Source organism: Pongo abelii, chromosome X (assembly GCF_028885655.2).
Source record: "Pongo abelii isolate AG06213 chromosome X, NHGRI_mPonAbe1-v2.0_pri, whole genome shotgun sequence".
NCBI classification, from domain to species: domain Eukaryota; kingdom Metazoa; phylum Chordata; class Mammalia; order Primates; family Hominidae; genus Pongo; species Pongo abelii.
Window position 1 is genome coordinate 146,720,779 of NC_072008.2, and position 22,626 is coordinate 146,743,404.

At 47.8% G+C, this 22,626-nt stretch overlaps 1 protein-coding gene across 1 annotated transcript; it reads right to left on the reverse strand.

Moving 5' to 3' along the window:
• Window positions 1–1,579: 1,579 nt before the first annotated feature.
• SOX3 (SRY-box transcription factor 3) lies at window positions 1,580–3,946 on the reverse strand. Its single transcript, XM_002832196.4, has one exon. The coding sequence runs from the start codon at window positions 3,660–3,662 to the stop codon at window positions 2,322–2,324; it is 1,341 nt and encodes a 446-aa protein (XP_002832242.2). The 5' UTR covers window positions 3,663–3,946; the 3' UTR covers window positions 1,580–2,321.
• Window positions 3,947–22,626: the final 18,680 nt, after the last annotated feature.

Consider the following 22,626-nt stretch of genomic DNA (forward strand, 5'->3'; position numbering starts at 1 on the left):
AGGGGAGATGAAGCTCACTGACCAGGCAGCTTGCGGGTTTGCTCCAATCACAGCAGCAAGGATTGAAGCACCAATCAGCCGGGAGGGGCGCGAGGTCTGTGGCCCTGGGATTGGGAGAAGGGGGAGTGGTACCAAGGCTGAGACTGAACCCGAACCCGAGCCTGGACGCGCGGCAGGACCAGGAGGAGGACTGGGTGGAGGGCAAAGCATATGGGTCTGTAAATCAACGCCGGCCCCCTCCCACCCCATGCTGCACAGTGGGGGATGGAATGCGGGGGGTGAGGGGTGGCAGTGGAAATGTCTTAGGGGGCTGGTGCTGCCTTCCCAGGGAGACCCGACCTTTCTTGAAGAGGCGGAGTGGGTTTAGTCTCCAGGATCCGCAGTGATGTGTAAAAAGCGGGTACGACCCCCGAAGCCTCAGAAAGCCCCCTCCCCACCCCCCCACCAGGCCCTTCCCGGCCCGCAGGTGAATGACTGGCCCACACAAAGGAAGCCGGCTGGAAATGTGGAATTCGGACCAATTTACGGGAGACTCTGTCGCCTAGGGTCCCAGCGTACCTCAAGCAAAGCAACCTGTGGTCAGTAGTGGATGAGGATAAAAACAGTGCACCAGGCCAAGCTTATTGGAAAGGCTGAGTTTAGTTATTCTGGGATAGCGAGGTAACAGGATTAAAGGGATTAAGGAAATCACCTCAAACAGCTGAGGAGGGGGTAAAAAAACACTGGTTCTATTTGTTTTCTTCCTAGGCCCCAAACAGATACACTGGGGCCGTGTGGCTGGGCGCGAAACTAAAGGCCCTTCGGGGGGCACAGTGGAACGGCCAAGGGTCAGAGACTGGAGGAAAGTGGGGAGGGGGGATGGAGCAGAAAGCGGGCTCGAGACTCTGGATGAAAAGGAGCCTTCTCTGGAAAACAAATAGGTGGACTGAGTTGACATGTTAAAAACAAAACGCTTGGGAGGAGTTTCGGAGATCTTTGAAAATCTAAGGAGTACTTTTTAATACCAAATCTTCCAGCGCTGAATGTTGACTCCGGCGGTTCAGCTACCAGGGTTGAAATGTATTTGTTTCCTGCTGGGGATCCCTGTAACCATTTATTTTTAATAGGATCATCGAGATTTCCGAAGGGTTTTCGTTTTGTAAATATTTCAGCTAGGCTCAAATGTCTTCCCGCCCCAGTGCACAAAGGTAAAAGTGCCCCGTTTTTGGTCGGTTTCAGCGGCCGCGCCTTTCCAGCCCCGCCTCGCGTGGCTGCGGCAGCAGACACTTTCAGCAGACGCTCACTGCAATCAACAAGTGCGCGGCCGCGGGCTCTGCGCCTTAGCTACTACTGTGTGCCCGCTCTCGGGAGACGCTCCTAGAAGACAAGCCGCTTTCTGTTCCGAGTTTCAGTTGAGAATATTGGAAGCTGGTGTATGGTGGATCACCAGTAGTTAAAAGGAAACCATTTCAGATTATGCTTGCCTCCCCCCAGGTCCCACCCCGCCCCTAGGATGGGATCTCAGTTGTAAAACCGAGTGTTGGTCCCTCCCCAACCTGCAAGAAAGTTTCAGGGCCGCAAAATTATCAGGACTCCATCATGTTGGTTATAAAATTTATTGATCTCTCATTTAGGAATTAAGAGTAAAAGCTTGAAAAACCTGAAACAAAGTAGCCCCTCCCCACTACCCAAACGAAATCTGAACACATTAGCGCGAAGAAATATCAAACAGATCACGGCAGAAATCACCAACTCAACATGACTGGACAGAAGCTGTCCCGCGGCCAGGGGCGGCGAGGCGGGAGACACACGCACACCTGGCTATAAATTAACATTGGCTTTAGCTGCCGCGCTGCTTGGAGCGGTCAGCGCCCCAAAAAACCACGAGGGAAACAGACGCAACACGACTGGGGGCGTAGGCGTTGCAGTTCTCCAGCTGGCCTCACCCGATACTATGTTTCTCCCATTCACTCCTTGGCTAACTGCAAACTAACAAGACAACATTTTCAAATGTAACAGAATAACCCTGGAACTCAGGAGGAAGAGTGGGGGCTGTTTTTTCTTTGCAAATAACACAGCGATTCCCAGCCTACAAAGGTGAAAGAAGGAGCAGCGGCGTGGGGCAAGAGAGCTCTCTAGAAGTCCCATTTTCGCTGCTCCTGACTTATTTTTGCTTTTGTACAAAACCCGACAGCTACAGCAAAACTTTCAGTCCTCCCCATCATCGGTACGAGGCAACAGTCCCAGGCAAGCAAAGCTAAACAAGGCGTCCCAACTTGGGGGTGCGGGGCGGGGGTGGGGGCGGGGGTGGGGAACAAGGGTGGAGGAGCGCAGGCCGGTGCTCAGATGTGGGTCAGCGGCACCGTTCCGTTGACTGCAGTCCCGGCGCCCTGGTAGTGCTGGTGCACGCCGTGCAGGCGACCGCCGGGCAGCGGAGAGGCGGCGTCGGCCGCGTCCCCGCCGGGTGGCAGGTACATGCTGATCATGTCGCGCAGGTCGCCGAGGCACGCGCGCTGAGAGTGCGATGCGATGGCGGGCGGCGGCGAGCTGGGCTCGGACTTCACTACCGAGCCCATGGGGCCCAGGCTCATGGCGGCTGCGGCCGCAGCTGCGGCCGCGGCGGTGGCGGGCTGCTGCCCGTAGGCGGCGGCCGCGGCGGCTGTGGCTGAGGGCGCCATGCCCCCGTAGCCCGAGGCGGCGGCGGCCGCGGCAGCGACGTTCATGTAGCTCTGAGCGCCGGGCGGCATCATGGGGCTGTACTGCAGGCCGGCCATGTCGTAGCGGTGCATCGGCGGCAGCGCGGGCGGCGGCGGCGGGCTGCTCATGCTCGGGGGCTGCGCGTAGCCCAGCTGCTCCTGCACCAGCGAGTACGCGCCGTTGGCCCAGCCGTTCACGTGCGTGTACGTGTCCAGGCGCTGGCCCACGCCCACCGGACTGCTGGCGGCAGCGGCTGCGGCCGCAGCAGCGGCGGCGGCGGCGGCGGCACCGGGGGGCAGGAGGCCGCTGGGCAGGGAGTACTTATCTTTCTTGAGCAGCGTCTTGGTCTTGCGGCGCGGTCGGTACTTGTAGTCCGGATACTCCTTCATGTGCACGGCACGAAGTCGCTTGGCCTCGTCGATGAATGGTCGCTTCTCGGCGTCGGTCAGCAGTTTCCAGTCGGCGCCCAAGCGCTTGCTGATCTCAGAATTGTGCATCTTGGGGTTCTCCAGGGCCATTTTGCGCCGCTGCCCGCGGGACCATACCATGAAGGCGTTCATGGGCCGTTTCACACGGTCCTGGTCTGTACCCCCGCCACCGCCGCTCGCACCACCGCTGCTGCCGCCGCCCGCGTTCGCGCCGCCGGCTGCGTTCGCACTACTCTTGCCTGCGCCTCCCGGGGCTGCGGGGCCGCCGGTGCCCGCCGCTTGTGTGGGTGTCCCTACGGGGTTCTTGAGTTCGGTCTCCAGAAGGCTGTACATTGCCGGGGCGGGAAGAAGGTGCGCCAGCGTGGCGGGAGGAGAAGGCGCTCCCGGGGCTGGAGCGGCCACGGTGAAAAGGCCCTGGGACTCCGTCGGAGCGGAGCTTGGGGGCCTGTGGGCCAGCGAGTCCGGCGGGAAGGGTAGGCTTATCAAAATGCTCCGCGCCAAGTCAGCAGGAACCCGCGGGCTTCTCGCACCTGATGCGTTGTCTCGAACAGGTCGCATTCACAGTCTGGCTGGGCTCTAGCCGGGCCCCTTATATACCTGCTCGAATCCCCCGGGGTTGGGGCTTGGTCCGCCCCTCGCAACCCGGAGGACCCGTGATTGACAGGTTCGCAGTGATGCGCCCTGGCCAATCATTACCGAGCCCCCGTTCGGCCTGGCTGGAAAAAAAAAAAGTTCGGGGAGCCCTTTCGTTCACCCCACACCCCTTTTTGGCCTAGTGACGTGGTAAGAGTTACTTAGGAGGCGGGAGTCCACGAGGCCCACTCAGAGGCCACCAATTAGGGTTTCAAAAAGTTTGAAAGAACGAAACCTGAGGAGGTGACGGGGGGAGGGGGGAGGGGGCACGCGAGCAGATTGGGGGGAGGGGGCAGAGGGGCGCCTTCGGAATTTAGAAAACAACTTTGCAACCCTGTCAAGGCAGACCGGCGCCCCATTCCCCGGCCAGCCCGCAAAGCTTCCCGTTGTCTGCACGGAGGTTTTCTGGCCGCTTCTGCTGCCAGCGCTAGGAACACAGGGCACCACCAGCTACCCAGGCCGGCTTAGGGACTCCAGGCTCACTGGAAGTGCTCCTGGCTGCGTCTCCAAGAAGCTCTCCCTGGAATTGGCCGCTGGTTGTCCAGATCTTTCTCTAGGAGGGCCAGTGCGTCCAGGACGCAGCGTGGGTCAGGGGCCCGGGCATGGGAGACAGGCTTCAGGACTGCGGGGTGCATTCGGCTGTGAGGCTCTTGGGGGTTTGCGGGAGGGCGGGCAAGCAGTCAGTCGCCCGTCTCCTGAGCCTGGCGGAGGCGCTCGCACAAGGTGGTGTGGAGAGTATGTGTGGGACGTAGGGGGTGAACTGGCCTCCGCTCTCTCGATCCTGGCCCCCGCTTAGCGGCCCCTTTTTGTCTCTGCTCTGTGGCCATTTCGGTTTTTCCAGTCCGATGCCCCCGAGGGGGAGGGTCGGGCCCCTTGGAAAATCCGTTTTCATGGCAACACGGAGCCTCTCAGAGTGAAAGAAAAGTTTCTTGGAGGGGGGAACGTTGGCCGGAGCGGAGCCGAGGCCGTCCTCCGGGCGAACCGCCGGGCCCCCTCCACTGCCCCCGCACCTGCCGGGACCGCTGAGCGCTACTCTGGGCGCGCAGCCGCACCGCCTCCCCCGGGAGCAGGCTCTGCTAACGGATTCCGTCCGTCTCTTTTATTGTTTTAGAGACTTCCTGAGATTCGGAGCGGGACATTCACTTGCTTGTTGGGTTATCTGCCAAAGACTAGCGGCGAGGGAACTCTGGCTGCGGGGAGAGGAAACCCCGATAATCGCCACTGCCAGCTGAAGCGAGTGGCACAGCGTTTGAAACTCTCGGAGCAGCCCGAGGTAGCGAGTGGGAATAAGAAGCCGTCCCGGCAGATTTGGCAGAAACTAAAATAAGGTGTCCATACGGTGTGGGGTTTCGCCCCCCCATCATCCCTAGCCCCGTGGAAAGGTGGGGAACTAAACGGAAAGCATAATCTTAAGTGGGTGGGGAGTGCAGGGGGGAGTCCCAGGTTTCTAGCGTCTTAGCGTTAATGCAAGACCAGGCGATCCCGGGACTTCTGCACGCTGGGCTCTTCCCCCTTTCTCTCCACGAATTAAAAAGTACGCCTCTTAACTTGTTAGTGGGGTCGGGGGGGAGTGGAGGCTCAGAGCAGGCCAGCCCCCTCTGGGCCAGGCGGACCGCTGGCAAAAGAATCCCGGCTTCCAGCCGGCATCATCTCCCGGAAGTTTGGGGTCTGGAAACTTGCCCCTTAAGTTTGTGTTCCACTTGATCTGAGTATTCTGCAGCCAAGGGCTGCAGTCAACTGGATGGGTATACGGATTTAGGGTTTTAAATTTAAGTAAACTCTCTGGAAGGTTTCTGTGTGTGGATATAGTGTGTGTGTGTGTGTGTGTGTGTGTGTGTGTGTGTGTGTGTGTGCGCGCGCGCGCGCACCGGCGCGCTTAGCGAACGTGGGCTGATAAGTACGTCTCAGAAAACATAATGATTAGGCAATCCCTACCTGCACCTGTTTTCTTGGCGAAGTGGCCGACAAGGTCAAACTTTCTTAGGCAAATCCATCCTCTCCTACAGAAGCCAATGTGCAATATCTCTGCCCTCCTGCCGTCTTTCCCGCATGCCCTCTCTGGGCTTTTCTGGGCCCCGGAGGCTGTTGCTAAGTGAAGCGCGTTTTAGGAAACTACCCAACCGACGCGCGGCCTGGCGTCCAGTAGCTTGACAGATGTCAGGTTTCTTTCCAAGTTTTAGGACCCAAGTAAACGTTGCAGTGACAGCGCCTGGGCTGCATATTTCCCAAGGCAGGGGATACGGTGCTGGGCCGACACCCTCCCCGCAGCAGATTACCAGGGGAAACTAGTCACTGCTCCCAGCTGTCTGACATTTGATCACACTTAGCCCGAGGCTTAGGTGAGCTCATTTTTGCCCTACATCCTCCTGCCAGATTTACAGCAGTCTTTTGCCAGGACCAGGCACATTCTCCCAATTCTCCCGGCTTCTCGCTGAGGCCAGCTCCCTCTCGAGGGGTAGATACATAAAATCTCCGTATCTGGTGGTTCAGGGGTGATGTGCACATTCTCAAGTGAGAGCCACGCCAGATTTCCTTGGAAACTCTTGCGAGGACACTTTCTAAATACAAACTATCATTTCAATAGACAAGCAAGGTTACCATTGCGGGCGTGGGGAGATGGGGGAAGGCTGGAAATAAATCAGTTCTTAGCCCACCTGCAGCGCAGGCTTAGGCACCAGCCCAGCGGCGCAACCTTCGCTAAGGGTCGGGAGAGGTGTCGCGACAGGTATCACAGCGCAGGAGGCCTCGGTTCCGGCTGGGGCTGCGGGGAGGCAAGGCAGCTGGCGGAGCCCCAACTCCAGTGTCGCCGACGCGCACCCTGCACCCAGTGAGGAAAGCAGAGGAACGCAGCGGGAACCAGGACCGATCTTTCAACCTCTTCAGGAGAAGAGAGGGCGCTCAGCAGCTCTCTCGCCCTCTCCAGCCTCCAAGTGCCCTTGGGCGGTTCACAGAGCTCCGGATCTGGCGCTGGGAACCCGACCAAGGCCCCCTCCCCATTCCCCCGCCCTCCCTAGAGAGCTCCCGCTCCCTCCGACTGGAGCCAGCCCTTGGGCTCCCAGAACCCAGGGCGCGACAATAGCGCCGTTTGTTGGCTTCGGTTGGAAACTTCACCCAGCGTAGCCTCTTGTCGCTTCGCCCTCCGGGGCTTGGAGGTCGCCCCAACCTTCGAAAGAGAGCAGGCGGATTTGCGGCGGAGCGGATGTGATGCCTATCCTTAGAGGGCGTGTTATAGCAAAACTCCGGGACCAAGACTCTAGCGTGACTGGCCCAGTGGGCTTTGGGTACATAGGGCACCCCTGCTCTGCCTTCTTCATATTTCTAGGCTTGGCCGACATCAGGTGTCCCAAGTGCCTTACATCTCCAAAGAACACTCAGCAATTGTGCCTTAGAGCTACTGGTAGAAAGAGCAGGAAAGGAGCTGTCCCACGACTCGCGCGGAGGTATCTGCATTGATTCCTCTTCAGTAACTGCTCATAGGGGACCTTTTTCAAGGTCCCTGGCATGATTAGGACCCAACTTATTAGAAGAGGTGCCCTCGGCCGGGCGCGGTGGCTCACGCCTGTAATCCCAGCACTTTGGGAGGCCGAGGCGGATGGATTACCTGAGGTCAGGAGCTCGAGACCAGACTGGCCTACATGGCGAAACCCCGTCTCTACTAAAAGTACAAAAGTTAGCCTGGCTTGGTGGCGTGCGCCTGTAATCCCAGCTACTCAGGAGGCTGAGGCAAGAGAATCCCTTGAACCCGGGAGGCGGAGGTTGCAGTGAGCCGAGATTGCGCCACTGTACTCCATCCTGGGCGACAAGAGCGAGAGACTCCGTCTCAAAAAAAAAAAAGAATAACAAGAAGGAGAAGGAGAAGAAGAAGAAGAGGTGTCCTCCGCGTGCTGGATGGTTTGGGGCGGATGTGTGTCTGTGCCGCTTGGGGGACGGAGAGTCGGAGAGTGGGGTGGGGTGGGCGGTATTTGGGCTCGCCTGGGCCCGCTGAGGCCTGACAATAGGGTCAGCAAAGATTGCCCTCCGGCTGTGGCCTAGCGTTCGCCTTTCAGGTTTCTCAAGTGTAGCCAAGCCCAGCTCGGGGTCTGGCTTTTAGGAAGTGAGAACAACTTATCCTGGGGACTCTCGGAGACGCTCTGATTTTCAACAGACAAAACCAAAAATAAACCCGCAACAGTTTGCGTTTCTTAAAGCAGTCATTTCTATTTTTTCCCTTGAGAACACCTCTTGTCTGTTTACTCTGGCTTCTAGCCAAGATTGTGTATTTAGGCCGCTGATCGAGAGCCTGGATCAAAAAATCATAGGCTTAGGTCTATTGTAGAACCATCCCTTGTAAAAAAAAAAAAAAAAAAAAAAAAAAAAAAAAAAGGTCAGAAAGGTCACCATCATTTCAACTGGTGGTAGAGACAGCACCTTCCAGTTCCTGGAGCATTCAGTAGGAACCCCACCCCCACTCCGCCAACGCGTAGCACCGTCTCCAGCGGAAGTACTCTTTCTTACAGGTCACAGAAGCAGCTGAAGACCCTAGGCTGGTGGGTGTAAATTGTAATAACTTAGTCGATGGTCTCTAAAGAAAAGTTGATAGGAGCTGCAAGGTGTGGGAAAACAAGGTCCTCGAGGTACCATAAAGTCTCCTGCGGGCTGTTCAACTGTATTCTATCGTAGTTTGGTGTTGCCCTTTTTTGGAAGGGTGCGGGGGTACTTTTAAAAAAGTTTCCGCATTCAATTCACTTGGTTAGCTGAGCTGTACTTGGAAAATACACTGGGAGTCCCCTCGGCCCACACGTTGGCGCTCAGTTTCCTTCCACCCACAGAGTATTCAGGTGTTAATCACCAGCTCTCTTTTCCCTATGTGCGCAGCAACTCCAAAGAATTTGACAACCTTTGCCTCCTGCTTTTACTCGCTGACCTCACCACCCGAAAGTTGCCATTTCACCGGAGGAAGGAAGGCTCTGCCCACACACTGGATCCCATTTCCAGCGGGCTTTGCTGAGCCATCGCTGTCAGCCTCTTTGCCTCTCACCCCCCTCCTACACCCGTCTTTGCCCATCCCCACAACTCTCCTCACGCGCTCAGCTCCGCAGACTGCCAAACCCCCACCCCTGCGGAGCAACTCCGGGAACTCGGCCCCCTAGGTCTAGGCCTGCCCTCCCACTGGGCCTGTTGCCCTTTCTACTTCCTTTTGTGACTGCAGAGGCACAGCGCTCACCTGTACAGAGACGAGGTGACCTGCAGGAAGCCGGGGCCAATAAAGCAATCTTAAAATCGTTATCGGTATGCAATGCTGTTTGAGTTTTTCCATGTCTCCACGATTCCATTCGGGTCCGCCAGGCAAGGCAGCGCTTCTCGGGAAAGGGTGCCTGGAAAATCAGTGGACCTCCAGGCACTTCCAGTGTGACCAAGCAAAGCTATCGCCCCAACCACAGGGGGCGCAGGATGGCAGGGGATTGGGTAGAGCATCCTGGAGAAAATTTTAAATTCGAAGGCAGCACTCAGCAGTTCCTTTCCCCCTCTTTTATTTATTTCTTTGTTTTTCTTTTTATTTATCATTTTCTTTTAAGAGAGTGTAAAGCCGTGGAATTTGGTGCGCAGAATTTCTATGTTCTCTTTTCATCTCTTCAACGCCCTCATTTTTTTTTTTCATTTCACTAACCTTTGTCATCCACCTGCTATGTGCTGAGTTGTGCACCAAGTACGGGACGGATCAGACAGTGGCAATGGCTTGGGAAAGTCTCAAGAGGACTCCGGATTCGGAGAGAAAGAAATTTTCGCCTGATGCTACCCCATCCCCCTAGTTGATCTCCGGATTCGGAGAGAAAGAAATTTTCGCCTGATGCTACCCCATCCCCCTAGTTGATCTACCGAGAAATCGGGCCTCGCGAGAAGCGCAACATCTTGGACAAGGACCTGGCGTGAGCGGGGTCGCTACGCCCCGACCTGCAGGGGCCACGCTCCTTCCCCTGCGTGCGCGCGCTTTCCCACGGCGGCGCAGAGTCCAGCTAACGGAGAGGTGGAGGGGGAAGCGCCCGCGTCCTGGAGCCCTGGCGGTCCAGCGTCCCGGCGTTGCCGTCTGAGTGGCCTAAAAGGGAGGCTCTGGGGCAGCTGCTCGCGACAGAGAGCGGGGACGCGGCCCAGGAACAGCTAGCGGCACACTTGCTGCTTGCCAGGTATGGAGGATGCCTATCCTCAGGCAGACCCGTTTCCCCGCGGGCTGGCGGCCAGACGGCGCGACAAAACGAGATCTGTCGAGAGGTCTGGCCGTGCTGGCGTTTTGGCGTCTAGGCCGCCGTCATCCCAATTCCATTTCTCCGAAAAGCATCGCCGAGTTAGGACGTCGGGGCTTTGCTAATGTGCTGTTTGTGTAATTAACACCATCTCCCCTTGTTTCTGAATATATTTCCTCCCGCAGCACAGACTAGCTTTCATTTGAAAAAGCAACGGGAAGAACGTCCCAATAACCCTTTCTAATGGGAAAAAACTGCCCCTTTTGTGGAATGGTTTCTTTACAAAGCCAACAACCAACCTTATTTTCTAGTTCCAATGGCTATCCCTTTATGAGTTATATTATTAAAGAAATCCGACACTAATTGTGCCGATTTAACTTGTTAATTAGTTGCAAATAAACTATTCATTAGTGGTAAAATAAAATAAAACCCATGTGTCTAGATATCATTCCACATTCACATATTGTAGTGTCTGCATAACATAGGCATACTAAATTAAGTTCCTAAAAGGTTTCTCCTCAGGATAAATAATTAAAATATATTCTACTTTAATTGACATTATAGAGGACATAAATGAGCTTTTCCTTTTAGAAAGAAATAGCCATTTCTAAATAAAGCTTGCAGTCTGGAGAATGGAGGCTTCAGCCAAATGAATAGTCATTACTACCTTTTCAACGACGTGGGCCTTTTGATCAGAAAAGAAATTAGCTCTAAAAAACAGACAATGGAAGCCTGCCCTGCAATAGGAAGAAAATTAGACGGCCAAGGCTCTTCACAACACCTATTTCTATAAACCATAGAGCTCCTTGCTTTTCAATTACAGCTGTTCATTTCATATAAGGAAAGGGGAAAAACAGGCCTCTAATGTAAACTCGCTTTCACCATAAAGCCTTGTTCCTGGCTCACAGCCAGGCTGTCTACTTACTATTGTTTTTAGTCCTGTCATCAATTAGCTAATACTATATATTTTAAATGACTCTGGGGGTATTCGCAGACTCCCTCCCCACTTCCCCACTCAGACAAAACCCAAGCTGGACTTTCATGAAAGGACTACCATTCGGTACACAGACACTTATATACATAAAGTTTAATGTTTTTATTGTTTCCAAAAAAAAAAAACATATTGAAAACCCTGCTTTGTTTTTTTTTTCTATATTTCTCAGTCCATCATTGAAAGACCCAGACGAGATGATGACAGAGGGACATAAATGAGCAGCTTTCAGTATTGTTTCTAATTGTTCACAGAGCTCAATCCATCTCTAGATAATTTTGCTATGCCCTTTAGACCATAATTTGGTTTGTACGTCGTTGTGTTTTAAAAATAAAATTTTTGAAATTTGCTAACCCAACTGGTTTGGTGTCATTAGATATAATTTCATTTTAGAAATATTAATTCTTTACCATTTTGGTGAAATTATCTAGCCTGCAAGAAAAAAATTATGTTTTTATGGTGTGCTACAAAATAAAACCTTTCAATACACATAAAGTAATAATATGAGAAAAAAATTCGGTAATAATAGCAGTGAGTCTTAGTAAGCCTGTAGATATATGTTCTAGAAACATCAAAATAGAGTTATAGGCTGGGAAGACTTTACTTCCTTTGAAAGTAAAATGCTTATCTATCTGATCTTTATAAATCACTGTATAAATTCCTTGAATAACTCAACAATAGTGCAATTCAATGGGGTTGGTTTGCGATTTTCCTGTTTAGGGTTGTGCTAATAAAATTACTTAGAATCTTTTTAAAATACAGTTAAGGATAATTGATTTGTTCACAAAACAAAGAACATTTTAACAAAACTATAAATTCACTTAAACAGAATAACATAATAACCATGGACGAGTCCCTGAGAGGTGTCATTCCCTTGATGCTTTAAATAAAGTTAAACAGAGGTAGATGGCCAGTTTAGAAAGGATGGACGGAGTAGAGCCACTAGGATGACTATTCAAAGTATGCATTTCTGAAGAACAATGACAAAAAAGTTGCTACCAAAATGCTTCTTATGGGCCAGATGTGGTGGCCCACATCTGTAATCCTAGCACTTTGGGAGACTGAAATGTGAGGATTGCTTGAGGCTAGGGGTTCAAGACCAGCCTATGCAACATGGTAAGACCCCGTCTCTACAAAAAATAAATTTAGCCAGGCATGGTGGCATGCGCTTGTAGTCCCAGCTACTCACGAAGCTGAGGTAGGAGGATTGCTTGAGCCCAGGAGGTCGAGGCTGCAGTGAGCCATGATCATGTCACTGCACTCCAGCCTGGGTGACAGAGCAACACTGTCTCAACAAAACAAAAATGCTTCTTATGCTCCTGTATTCAGCATGTATTTCTTGTTGAAAATGGATGCTTCCATTTGATGGCTTCTCGTCATATTTTTATCAAAAATATGGATGAATTGGTATGTTTGCTTTTTGCTTTTGAGCATTAACTTATTTGTTGCTTTGTTCAAATGGATGTCAGAATGGAGTTCTTAAAAGCATTTTGCCAAAGAGTATGACATTGCCATATCTGATTTCCTTGGCAACTGGAAGAAGGTGCTTTTCCTTGGCAATCAAGTCCCTTGACTCTTCCTACCCTTGGGTTCCTATAATAAAGGGCATCATCTTACCAGTATGCAAGGGCGAGATGGTTCCTCTTGTCTATTGCATATGATGGTGCCTGCTTTCACAGAGAATTCTACAGGAGCTAGAGGAAAACTGCCACCTTCCCAAGGTGAAGTTTAGTGGTAGGAGTTAGCAATGTGTGGTTGCTAATCAGTAGCCTGGAAGTTGTCCAGACTGAGAGCTATGCGAGTATTTTGGTGAGTCTGATCTTAAGTACTATAGCACTTGGTTTTCTTTTTGGAAAGAGATATCAATATGTGATGTTGTGGTCAACTGAGAAGGAGTTTGAGGGAGTCCCAAAACTGCTGTCAAAGAAAACTGAAGCTTTAACTGCGGCTTTGGAAGGGGACAACATATGTAGCAGAACTATTTCTCAGGATGCTGACGTAAAATAGAGCCTGGGTGTTTCCTTGTTTTAAAATTAAGGAAACGAAGGGATCCTAATGATTGAGAAGAAATCCCCCAGGGCAGAATTCTTGTACAGAAGCCTTGAATTGCGCCAGTCGATTTTTGTTAGATCTTGGTGAATAAGAGCACAGGCTCAAGGGTCACATGGACATAAGTAAGCAAGGTCATTTATTAATAGACCCATTTTTATTGAAGGTCTACTATAGGCCAGATATTCTTCAAGAACTTGGGGGTACAACAGTGGACTAAACAAAGTTCTTATACCCATCACACTTACATTCTAGGGGAAGACAGGAACAATAAACATAAACAAATGAATAAAGAGAATTAGTGAGTGTCTGGAAGTAATAAGTGCTAGGAAGACAAAGTAGGATATGGGTCTAGAGAGTGATGGGAGTTGATGTTTTAAATAGAATGCTCAGGAAATGCTTCTTTGGGAGGTAATGCATGTGCCAAAATCTGAAGTGAGTAAGCACTCAAATAATGCCATTCATCATCATCATCACCATCATCATCATCATCATCATCACCATCATCATCATCATCATCATCATCATCATCATCATCACCATCATCATCATCATCATCACCACCATTACCACTGGCTGGCGGTGATTTGTAATCTCCAACCCAGCCCTAAAACTCTAAGATTGTAGGAAGAAGAGGATGAATTTCCAGACCAGGGCTGGGATAAGCCGGGCACCTAGGGCACACAATTTAGGGAAGTACCTGCTCTTAAGGTTATACAAATGCAACCCTGGATTAAATGAATTATCTTCTTATTAATGTAGTAAAGTTGTCTGTGCTTTAACTGTTAGAAGACAACAGAACTTAGGGACTGAATGTGTCAAGACACTCTTTGATTTTCTAGCAGTCAGAGACCAGGACAGTTATTTGCTTGGGTTTTGATTAGGATGATTTTTATTTATTTATTTAGTTTTTGTAGACCCAGGATTTCCCTCTTTCACCCAGGCTGCTGTGACATGATCACAGCTCACTGCAGGCCCGTGGCACCATGCCCAACTGTTTAAAAACTTTTTTTTTTTTTTTTTTTTTGTAGAGGCAGTCTCGCTATGTTGCCCAGGCTGGTCTTGAACTCATGGCCTCAAGTGATCCTCCCGCCTTGGCTTCTCAAAGTGCTGGGTTTACAGGCATGAACCAACGTGCCCAGCCAGTTGGGGCTTTTGCACGACTCTGGGAGTGTGCCTCCTTAAATTTTGTGTCCTAGGTGCCTGTCTTGCCTCACATTAGTCCTGGCCCTGCTCTAGACTGGCATTTAGTAGCTTCTATGAAATCTCTAAGGGTCAAGATTCAGGTCTTAGTTTAGCTCTCTCCCCTTAATACCAAATTGCTTACCACTGATTATGGTTTTTCACTTTAGAGTAGCGTGGTGTGGTAGGAAAATCAAATACAATGGGATTGGTCTGGTAAACCTGAATTTGAACTTGAATTTGAGCATTTACCATCTGTATGATTTGGGCAAGTTTGCAAATCTTCCCGAACCTCAGTTTTGTCATCTGATGGAGTTGGGTAGTCAGGCCTTCTTCACTGAATTAGGGTGAGGATTCAACAAGATGATACAGCTGAAAGCACCTGGTACTCTGCTTCGTACAGAGCCAGCTTAAGTAAGAGTTGTTGTCTTGTTTTTCAACTAGGCTTTCTTTTATCCCAAACAGGATTGAACATTCCTCCAGTGTGGACAAGAGGGAACCATGTCTCACTTTCCTTATACCCCTTACAGGGCTATGCACAGATGTTTGTGGAATGAATCATAGTATTTAAGTAAGTCGCCTTTGAATGGAAGAAAAAAAATGAATTAATTACTCCATGGTTCCAATTCTGCATTGCAGTCTCCCACATTCGACAGAGTCACTTGAGATTGTTTCTGTCAAAGCTCTCTGGAGAGCACTCACTGAGATGATGGGGGTTTTCATTTGTGACAGAGAGGCCTCTTGTGTTTAATTCTGAGATAACATAAAATACCTTTTATAATAGACACATGCCTGCTGTTAAAAATGTACAATTAATTAGTGTCATACATATTTTAAATCCTTTTTTTTTTGCTTAAAATATAATGTTTAATTTTTTTTAATTTCAGAGATCAGTAGAAATATGTTCTTTCTATAGATTACTTCAGGAATACTGCTGAATTAGGAAAGAAGTCTTGTTTAAATTTTATAGCTTTTATATTTTCTCTGAGGCCTCAGAAGTAGGCACAACTGACCAAGTGGAATAATAATAATTAAAAAAGTAATTCTAATCACCAGCACAGAGTAAAGTCTTATCATTCCTCACAGTGGCTTCTGAAGAGAATTACAAAAATTAGCCGGATGCAGTGGCTCACACCTGTAATCCCAGCACTTTGGGAGGCCGAGGTGGGTGGAACACTTGAGCCCAGGAGTTCAAGACCAGCCTGGGCAACATAGCAAAGCCCTGTCTCGCCAAAAAAAAAAAAAAAAAAAAAAAAAAAATTCAAAAATTAGCCAGGCGTGGTAGCTTGAGCCATTAGTCCCAGTTACTTGGTAGGCTGAGGTAAGAGGATCACTTGAACCCAGGAGGCAGGCAGAGGTTGCAGCAAGCTGTCTTCTTGCCATGACACTTCAGCCTGGATGACAGAGCAAGGCCCTGCTTCAAAAATAAGAAATAAAAGAGAATTATAAAAATTATTTTAAATAAATAAATTAGAGACACTTTAGTTCTTATTAAAAAGAATCCTGACCGGGTACGGTGGCTCACACCTGTAATCCCAGCACTTTGGGAGGCTCAGGCGAGTATATTGCCTGAGGTCAGAATTACCTGGTTGTAGTCCCAACCACCTGGGAGGTTGAGATGGGAGGATCCCTTGAGCTGGGGAAGTAGAGGCTGCAGTGAGCTGTAATTGCACCACTGCACTCCAACCTTGGTGACAGAGTGAGACCTCATCTCAAAAGAAAACAAAAAGAAATAAATGAGATTATATAAACAAAGTATTGAATCAGTGCCTGATACCTAGTCATAGGACTCAGTAAATGTTAGGTTATCATCATCACAGCAACCTTGTGAGCTATGTAGCACAGATAGGGCAAACTTATTTATATTTTAACAAATAAGGAAACAGGTTCAAAAGGATTAAGTGACTATCTAAAAGGGTGGAGCTTGTTATTGGCAAAATCGGGCATGGAAAGGACACTTCTTGACACTGTCCAGTTATCGTTCCATGAAATTGTAATATGCACTTTGCCAATGACTGCATTTATTATTAAGTTGCATATTCTGCAGTGTTATCAGTAATTATGCCCGATTAAGAAGCATGTCATATTTTTTCTATATTTAAGTAAAGGCAAATGTCTTAATGAGCGGTGACAAATGGCAGAGGAAGCACAAGGAATGTCCCCCCACTTCTAGATTGTTCCCCAAGAAGTGGGATGGAGAGAGATCTCCCCAGGTCTCAAGGTACACTAATTAGAAACATTAAAATTGACACAGTCAGATTCAGGATTAAATAGGTAAAGCAATACGCTAGTGTGAACTTCTCAGGCAGTGCACACTAATCTCTTGTGGTGATACTTATTTCCTTTCATTCTTGGCAGTCAAATGAATCCTGTATTTTGTTCCTTATCCCTGCCAGGTGGGCTTCACATGGAAGGTCATAGCAAAGCAACCTGCTGATCTAAGCATCCAATTCACTGTCCTTGACTTTTCACTCTCCAGTGTTCATCTCTTGGCTTATGACATATATATGCAAACATGTGTTTGCTAAAGGTTCCAGGAAATTATGATGATAGTGACCACTTGTTGAAACTTACTACAAGGTAACACTGTCATGACCTTTACAGGTATAACTTTGTTTGTTTAATCCTAGCAACCTGGCTAAGGTTATACATTCAGTGGCAAAACTTCGAGATTTGATCTGTCTGTAAATGATGGTTCTTTCCACTGCACTGCCCTAGAAGGGCCTGATTTTCATATTGTGTGATTTTACAAAGAGACTCTTCCTCTCTCTGGATCTCACTTTCCTGACCTGTGGAGTGAGGCAGTTGAGCTACATGCTTTGTAAGGGCCCTTTTCCTTATAAGGTTTTGAAGATTCCAAAAGTTCCCGTATGATGCTATTTTTAATAGCACTGAAAGCTGAAGTGATGGGTACAAAAAATAACTAGAAAGAATGAATAAAACCTATGATTTCATAGCATAACAGGGTGACTATAGTCAATAATAACTGTACATTTTTAAATAACTTAAAGAATGTAATTGGATTGTTTGCAACTCAATGGATAAATGCTTGAGGGGATGGATACCCCATTTTTCATGATATGCTTATTTCACATTGCATGCCTGCATCAAAACATATCATATACCCCATAAATATATATACCTATTATGTACCCCCCAAAATTAAAAATAAAAATAAACAAATAAAGCTGGAGTGGCCCTTGATTTTCTTCAGAAATGGCTATTCTCCTAGTTGCACTGTTGAGAGCCATCAGTTTCAGCACTTCTGGCAGAAAATTATTGTAGAAGCAGAACCAAGCTAAGAAAGCTAAATTCTAATTCTGTATCCACAGGAGAAGATGCCCTGGTCTGTGGTGGGATGGGGCAGGAGGAAAGCCTCTGGGATTGGAAGAGTAGAGGGATCAAAAAGTTACCTGGAACAGTCAACCATCTCTAGCGACCTGCTCTGCATCCTAGGTGAGCTTTGTGGGAATTTCAGGAGGGGGAGGAATTCAGGGGTGCTTTGGGTTTCAGAATGAGCAGAATAGTGGATACTCGTCTGCATTAGAGCTTCTTAAAACTTCTGCTGCCATCCTGGGTTTGTCCTTACATTTCCAGCCCTAAGGATGTAGGGCTAGTCTTTGGAACTCTACAGGAGAGGCATTCATTGTGTGCTAATAAGGAAAGAGATGCCACATTTGGAGATTAGATCTAGAGAGTGTTCCCACAGTAATACCCCAAATCTGAAGCATTTCTCTCCTGTGACTTCACATTAGCGCTGAGAGTCAGTAGCAACCCCTGATAAAATTGGATTCAAAGTTCCACTTACAATATCACTTAAATTATATGACTCTCAGTTTTCATATCTGTAAAGTGCAGCTGTTGGGGGAGAGGATGTGCTGCCCTCACCTTGAATGTTTCAGCCTCCCACTGTAGAGGATCATGCTCATGTGACCTAGTTTCTATATATATTTTGTTGAATAAGTGCTTTTCAATTTGTTGTCTTTTGATCAATCTCTGGAGTCTTTGAATGATTTTCTTTACAAATTTTTACTGGCTTAATTGATGCATCTCCAGAAAAGAGGCTTCCTCAAGCCATTCCCAAAGTCACTGAATCTCTTTGAATGGTTTTTAGCAGGGGAGTGACATGGTCAGGTTTGTGGATTGGGATGCTCATTCTGGTTGTTAAGCTTATCTCTCAGAGTGGTATGTGACTGTTAGATAAGACAGTGGATGTGAAAATGCCTGGTATATGGTTGATACTCAATAGATGCTCATTGTTTTGGATGTTAAATTGGTTGTTTCCTACCAGTCCAAGTGTGATCTTGGAGAAATTGCTTTCTGTCCCTGGATGTCAGTTTCTTCAACTGTAAAATACAGATGATCTCCCTGTTTTTTTGGGTTTTTTTTTTGTATGTTTGTTTATTTTTGTTTTCTTTGTTTTTTGTTTAGTTTATTCTTTTTTGTTTGTTTGTTTGTTTCTGAGACGGAGTCTCTCTCTGTCGCCAGGCTGGAGTGCAGTGGTGCGATCCCAGCTCACGGCAACCTCCAACTCTCTGGTTCAAGCGATTCTCCTGCCTCAGCCTCCTGAGTAGCTGGGATTACAGGCATGCACCACCACACCTAGCTTATTTTTATATTTTTAGTAGAGACGGGGTTTCACCATGTTGGCCAGAATGGTCTCGGTCTCCTGACCTCATGATCTGCCTGCTGCGGCCTCCCAAAGTGCTTTGATTGCAGGCGTGAGCCACCGTGCCCAGCCTAGTTTATTCTTTTATTCATTTATTATGATCTTTTATTTTCCCCTTTGTCTCAGTGACCCCCAGTCCAGATAACCTGGGTTCTCCTCCAGTCTATTTCATTAGAGATTTAATATCTCTCATCTGACATAATTTTCATCTGATTTTTGCATTTCAGTTTCATTTTAAAAATATATGGTGGTATTCTCTGAAAAGAGGCAGCTGTTGTGGGTGGCCCCCAGGAATAACTCTGTAAATTACAAAGGAGACTCCATTTTAACAGGCCTTTGTGGTCCCTTTTGTTCTCCTTTTGGTAAGTTATCCCTTACTTTTGAGGGCCACAAAGCATTTGCTAAAGGAGAGCATAACGAAGGTCCAGGTAGAGATTAGACATACTATCTGACATGAAGAAACTTTCTTTATGGTAGAAAGGGAATAATTGATTGCTCAGCCATTTACAGTTGTATTAAGTCAAGACGTTGGGCTGTTGTTAGTCTTGTTAAGTGCTTCTTGTTTATCAATTACTTTTTATCAGTTACTTCGACCTGGGCAGTGTGGGAGAGATAGATGCTGCTCTCCAGGAGCTCAGTCTATTAGAGACATGTTGGTAACTGCAACAAAAGCCAGCCTCTCCTCAGGGTGTTTGCAAAGGTGTCCTGTGCTGCAGGAGTAGAGGGGCGGGAGGGATTCATTTGTCTGGGATGATTTAGAAAGGAGTTTTGGAGAAGCTGGGCTCTGAGTTGTAGGTTGTGCCTTGAAAAATCACAGATGGCAGGGATCCCAGATGAAGAAGCATCTAGCACAACGGCCCATGGCAAGGCACGTTTGGGAAATGGCAAGGCAATCAGTGTGGCTAAGAGGTAGAAGGTGCTGTAATGTAAGGTGGGCTTTGGGGCTAAATTGTGGAGAACATTGAAGGCCAAGCCGAGGACTTTGGCTTTGTCTGTGCAATGAGGTGCCAGCGAAGCCTCCTCCACCACCTGGTAGAATTTACATAGTGTGTCAACAGTTTTTGAACAGGATAATGATCATTATTATAGTGATGTTCATAATCAGTTGTTCATTGTAATGAAGAAATTTGGACATTTTTCAGTATTTCCGAGATGTCAAGCCAAAAAATAAAATGCGTTAGTAATTGTTATGCACGAGAGAGGCAACATGGAGTACTGCACCAGAAAGCCAAAACCTTGGGTTTGAGTACTGATTCTGTGGTATGCCAGCTGTGTCCCCAGGGTTATTCACTTATTCTCTGTTGGCCTCCATGGGCTTATCTGTTAAAGGGGCATGACCATTGCCTTCTCAGATGGTTATGTTATTGAAGTGATATAATAGGTAAAAGCTTTTGTAAATTATAAAATACCGTCTGTAAGTGAAGAGCTGTTTTTTATGAAGAACAAAAAGTTTAAATGAAGCTGCATTCGAGAGGAGAGGTTCCTACAGGCATTTCAGTCCCTTTAACCTAAAGCCAGAAGGGGGAGGAGTTCCCTCCCACTTTCACTTTCTACCCCAGGCCTTATTTTAGTTTCTCATTTTGTATGTCTTACAATCAGTCCAGCTCTAATGTTTTTCTCTAAATCCAGCAACCTTTGAGTCTAACTATGCTCCCTCTAACCAATGAGCTGTAGAGCATTCATTCATTCATTCATTCATTCATTCATTCCACAAGTGTTTATTGAGTACCAACTCTTCTAGGCACTTGGAATACATCCGAGAATAAAACAAAGAGCCTTGCTCTTGTGGAGCTTACATTCCATTTGGCCTGGGGCAGGGGTGTGGGGGGTGTGGGGGGCAAGCAATAAACAGCTAAACATAATAAAGTTACAAGTATAGTATATGAGAAGATGACAAGTGCTATGTAAAAAATAGGGCAGGGTAAGGGGAGTTGAGTGTGCTGGATGTTAGAGCAGTTTGCAATTTAAATGAAAGAAAAAACTTATGTGAAAGGACTTTGTAAATGGAAAAGTCCTAAACAAGTATTCAAGATGAATACTTTTAGACTAGTTTGAAAACTGCCAAGGTTGTCTGCATCCTTTTATAGCATCATCTGCTTCAAGGAACTTCATTCACTCATTCAATCAATCAATCAATATTTATTGAGTGCCCGCTTGGTTGAATGAATAAATGCTGATGATAATAATGATAGCTATTATTATGAAGTGCCTACTAAAGCATTATTTATGTATGTGATCTCATTTAATCCTTGTAACAACTCAGTAATGTAGACACATGTTCCCAAGTGAGCAGCACTCTGGAGTGTGGGCAATGATTCTGATTAAGGAAATCGTTCTTCATTCTGAAAAGCAAATGTGGAAACAAAATGGCTTTGATGAGGATTACTGATGTTTTTCAGGTTGTCAGGGTCAGCTGCTCAGCAAATTCTGGCAGTGACTTTCTTTCCGTTCCCTTTAGTGCCATTGCTTTATCAGTAGTCACCAGTGGACTCAAGACATGGCTGTTTTAAAGAAGTTCTCTTAGCAGCTGCTGAAGTAGACAGGTTGGTGTGGTTGGTGGTCGTCTTAGCATACACAATGGAGGCCTCCTTGTGTTCAAATCCTCAATTTCATAAGGTGAAGTCATGTGTCCCTTCACTAGAGAGGAACCATATTAAGAATTATGTGAGTGAGTGGACCTTTTAGGTTTCTTCAATTCTAGCTACTAAGCGAATAACAAGTATGTTTCCAGGTTGGAAACACTAAGAAAGGAGATGAGGAGGAAGGGACTTGGAGAAGGTAAAATTGGACACCAAGAAGAAAAGCAGATGAAAGGCCCTGGTCACAGTTCCAGGCTAGGCTGAACTCTGCTCAGTTAGGAGAAGGACCTAGTTCACTCTCCTTCCCTGCTCCCATCACTCCACCTCTTTCCCTCCTCTCTTCCCCCTCCCATGCCCTACTTTCCTTCCCTCCCCCTCTCCTCCTTCTCTCCTAGAGCTGCAGCTCACTAAGTATCTGGCTATTACTGAGCTGGAGATCCAGCTAGAGATGACACTGCTTTCTGCTGGAGAAGCCAGCAGAGGGTGGGCTATCAAACCCTGCCAGTTCTGCTCTGTTAATTTATAGCTTTTCATTCCATGGTTTCCTTTCCATACTCAAAGCCACTGCCTCACCATCTCTTTACTGGTTTATTAAAATAGCTTCTTAAATTCTAAGCTTTCTGCTATCCAGATGTAACCCTGCAACTTACCTGTGTGGGGTTATTCAGTGGTTCTCCACTTCCTTTAGAATAAAACTAGGCTCTTGAATGTGGCCTGCAAGGATCTTCCTGATCTGGCCTCAACCTGTCTCTTCATTCCTTCCCAGTTATGTGACTAGATCTTTATGTTTTAGCTCTAGTTTTACCTCCTCCAAGCAGAGTTCCCTGATCCCCAGGCATGATTGTGTTCTTGCCTGTGTAGATTTTTGCATATAATGTTGCTTTAATTACAGAGTGTCTTCATTGGTTGCTTGCTTTGCTCTCTCTGCACCAGATTGCCAGTTACTTGAGATCAGCTTTACTCATTTTGTCCCCCACCTTTTGGTTTGTTCAGCCACCACATTTAACTGTGGAATGACTTACCTTCTTGTCTGTCTGGCACACATCATTTAATTTCTCCTACCCGAGCCTTCCTTTTCAATTTAATTCATTTTAGTTCATGCCATTTACCAGGCAGTGTGGCAGTTTCTGGGAACAGGAACATAAGGGAGATATGGTTGCTATTTGGGGGGTCTCACAGTTTCATGGGGAGACTGCTGGGG

Bases quoted from the DNA above. Each gene is read 5' to 3' on its own strand.
- SOX3 (XM_002832196.4), bottom strand. From the start codon at position 3,662: ATGCGACCTGTTCGAGACAACGCATCAGGTGCGAGAAGCCCGCGGGTT.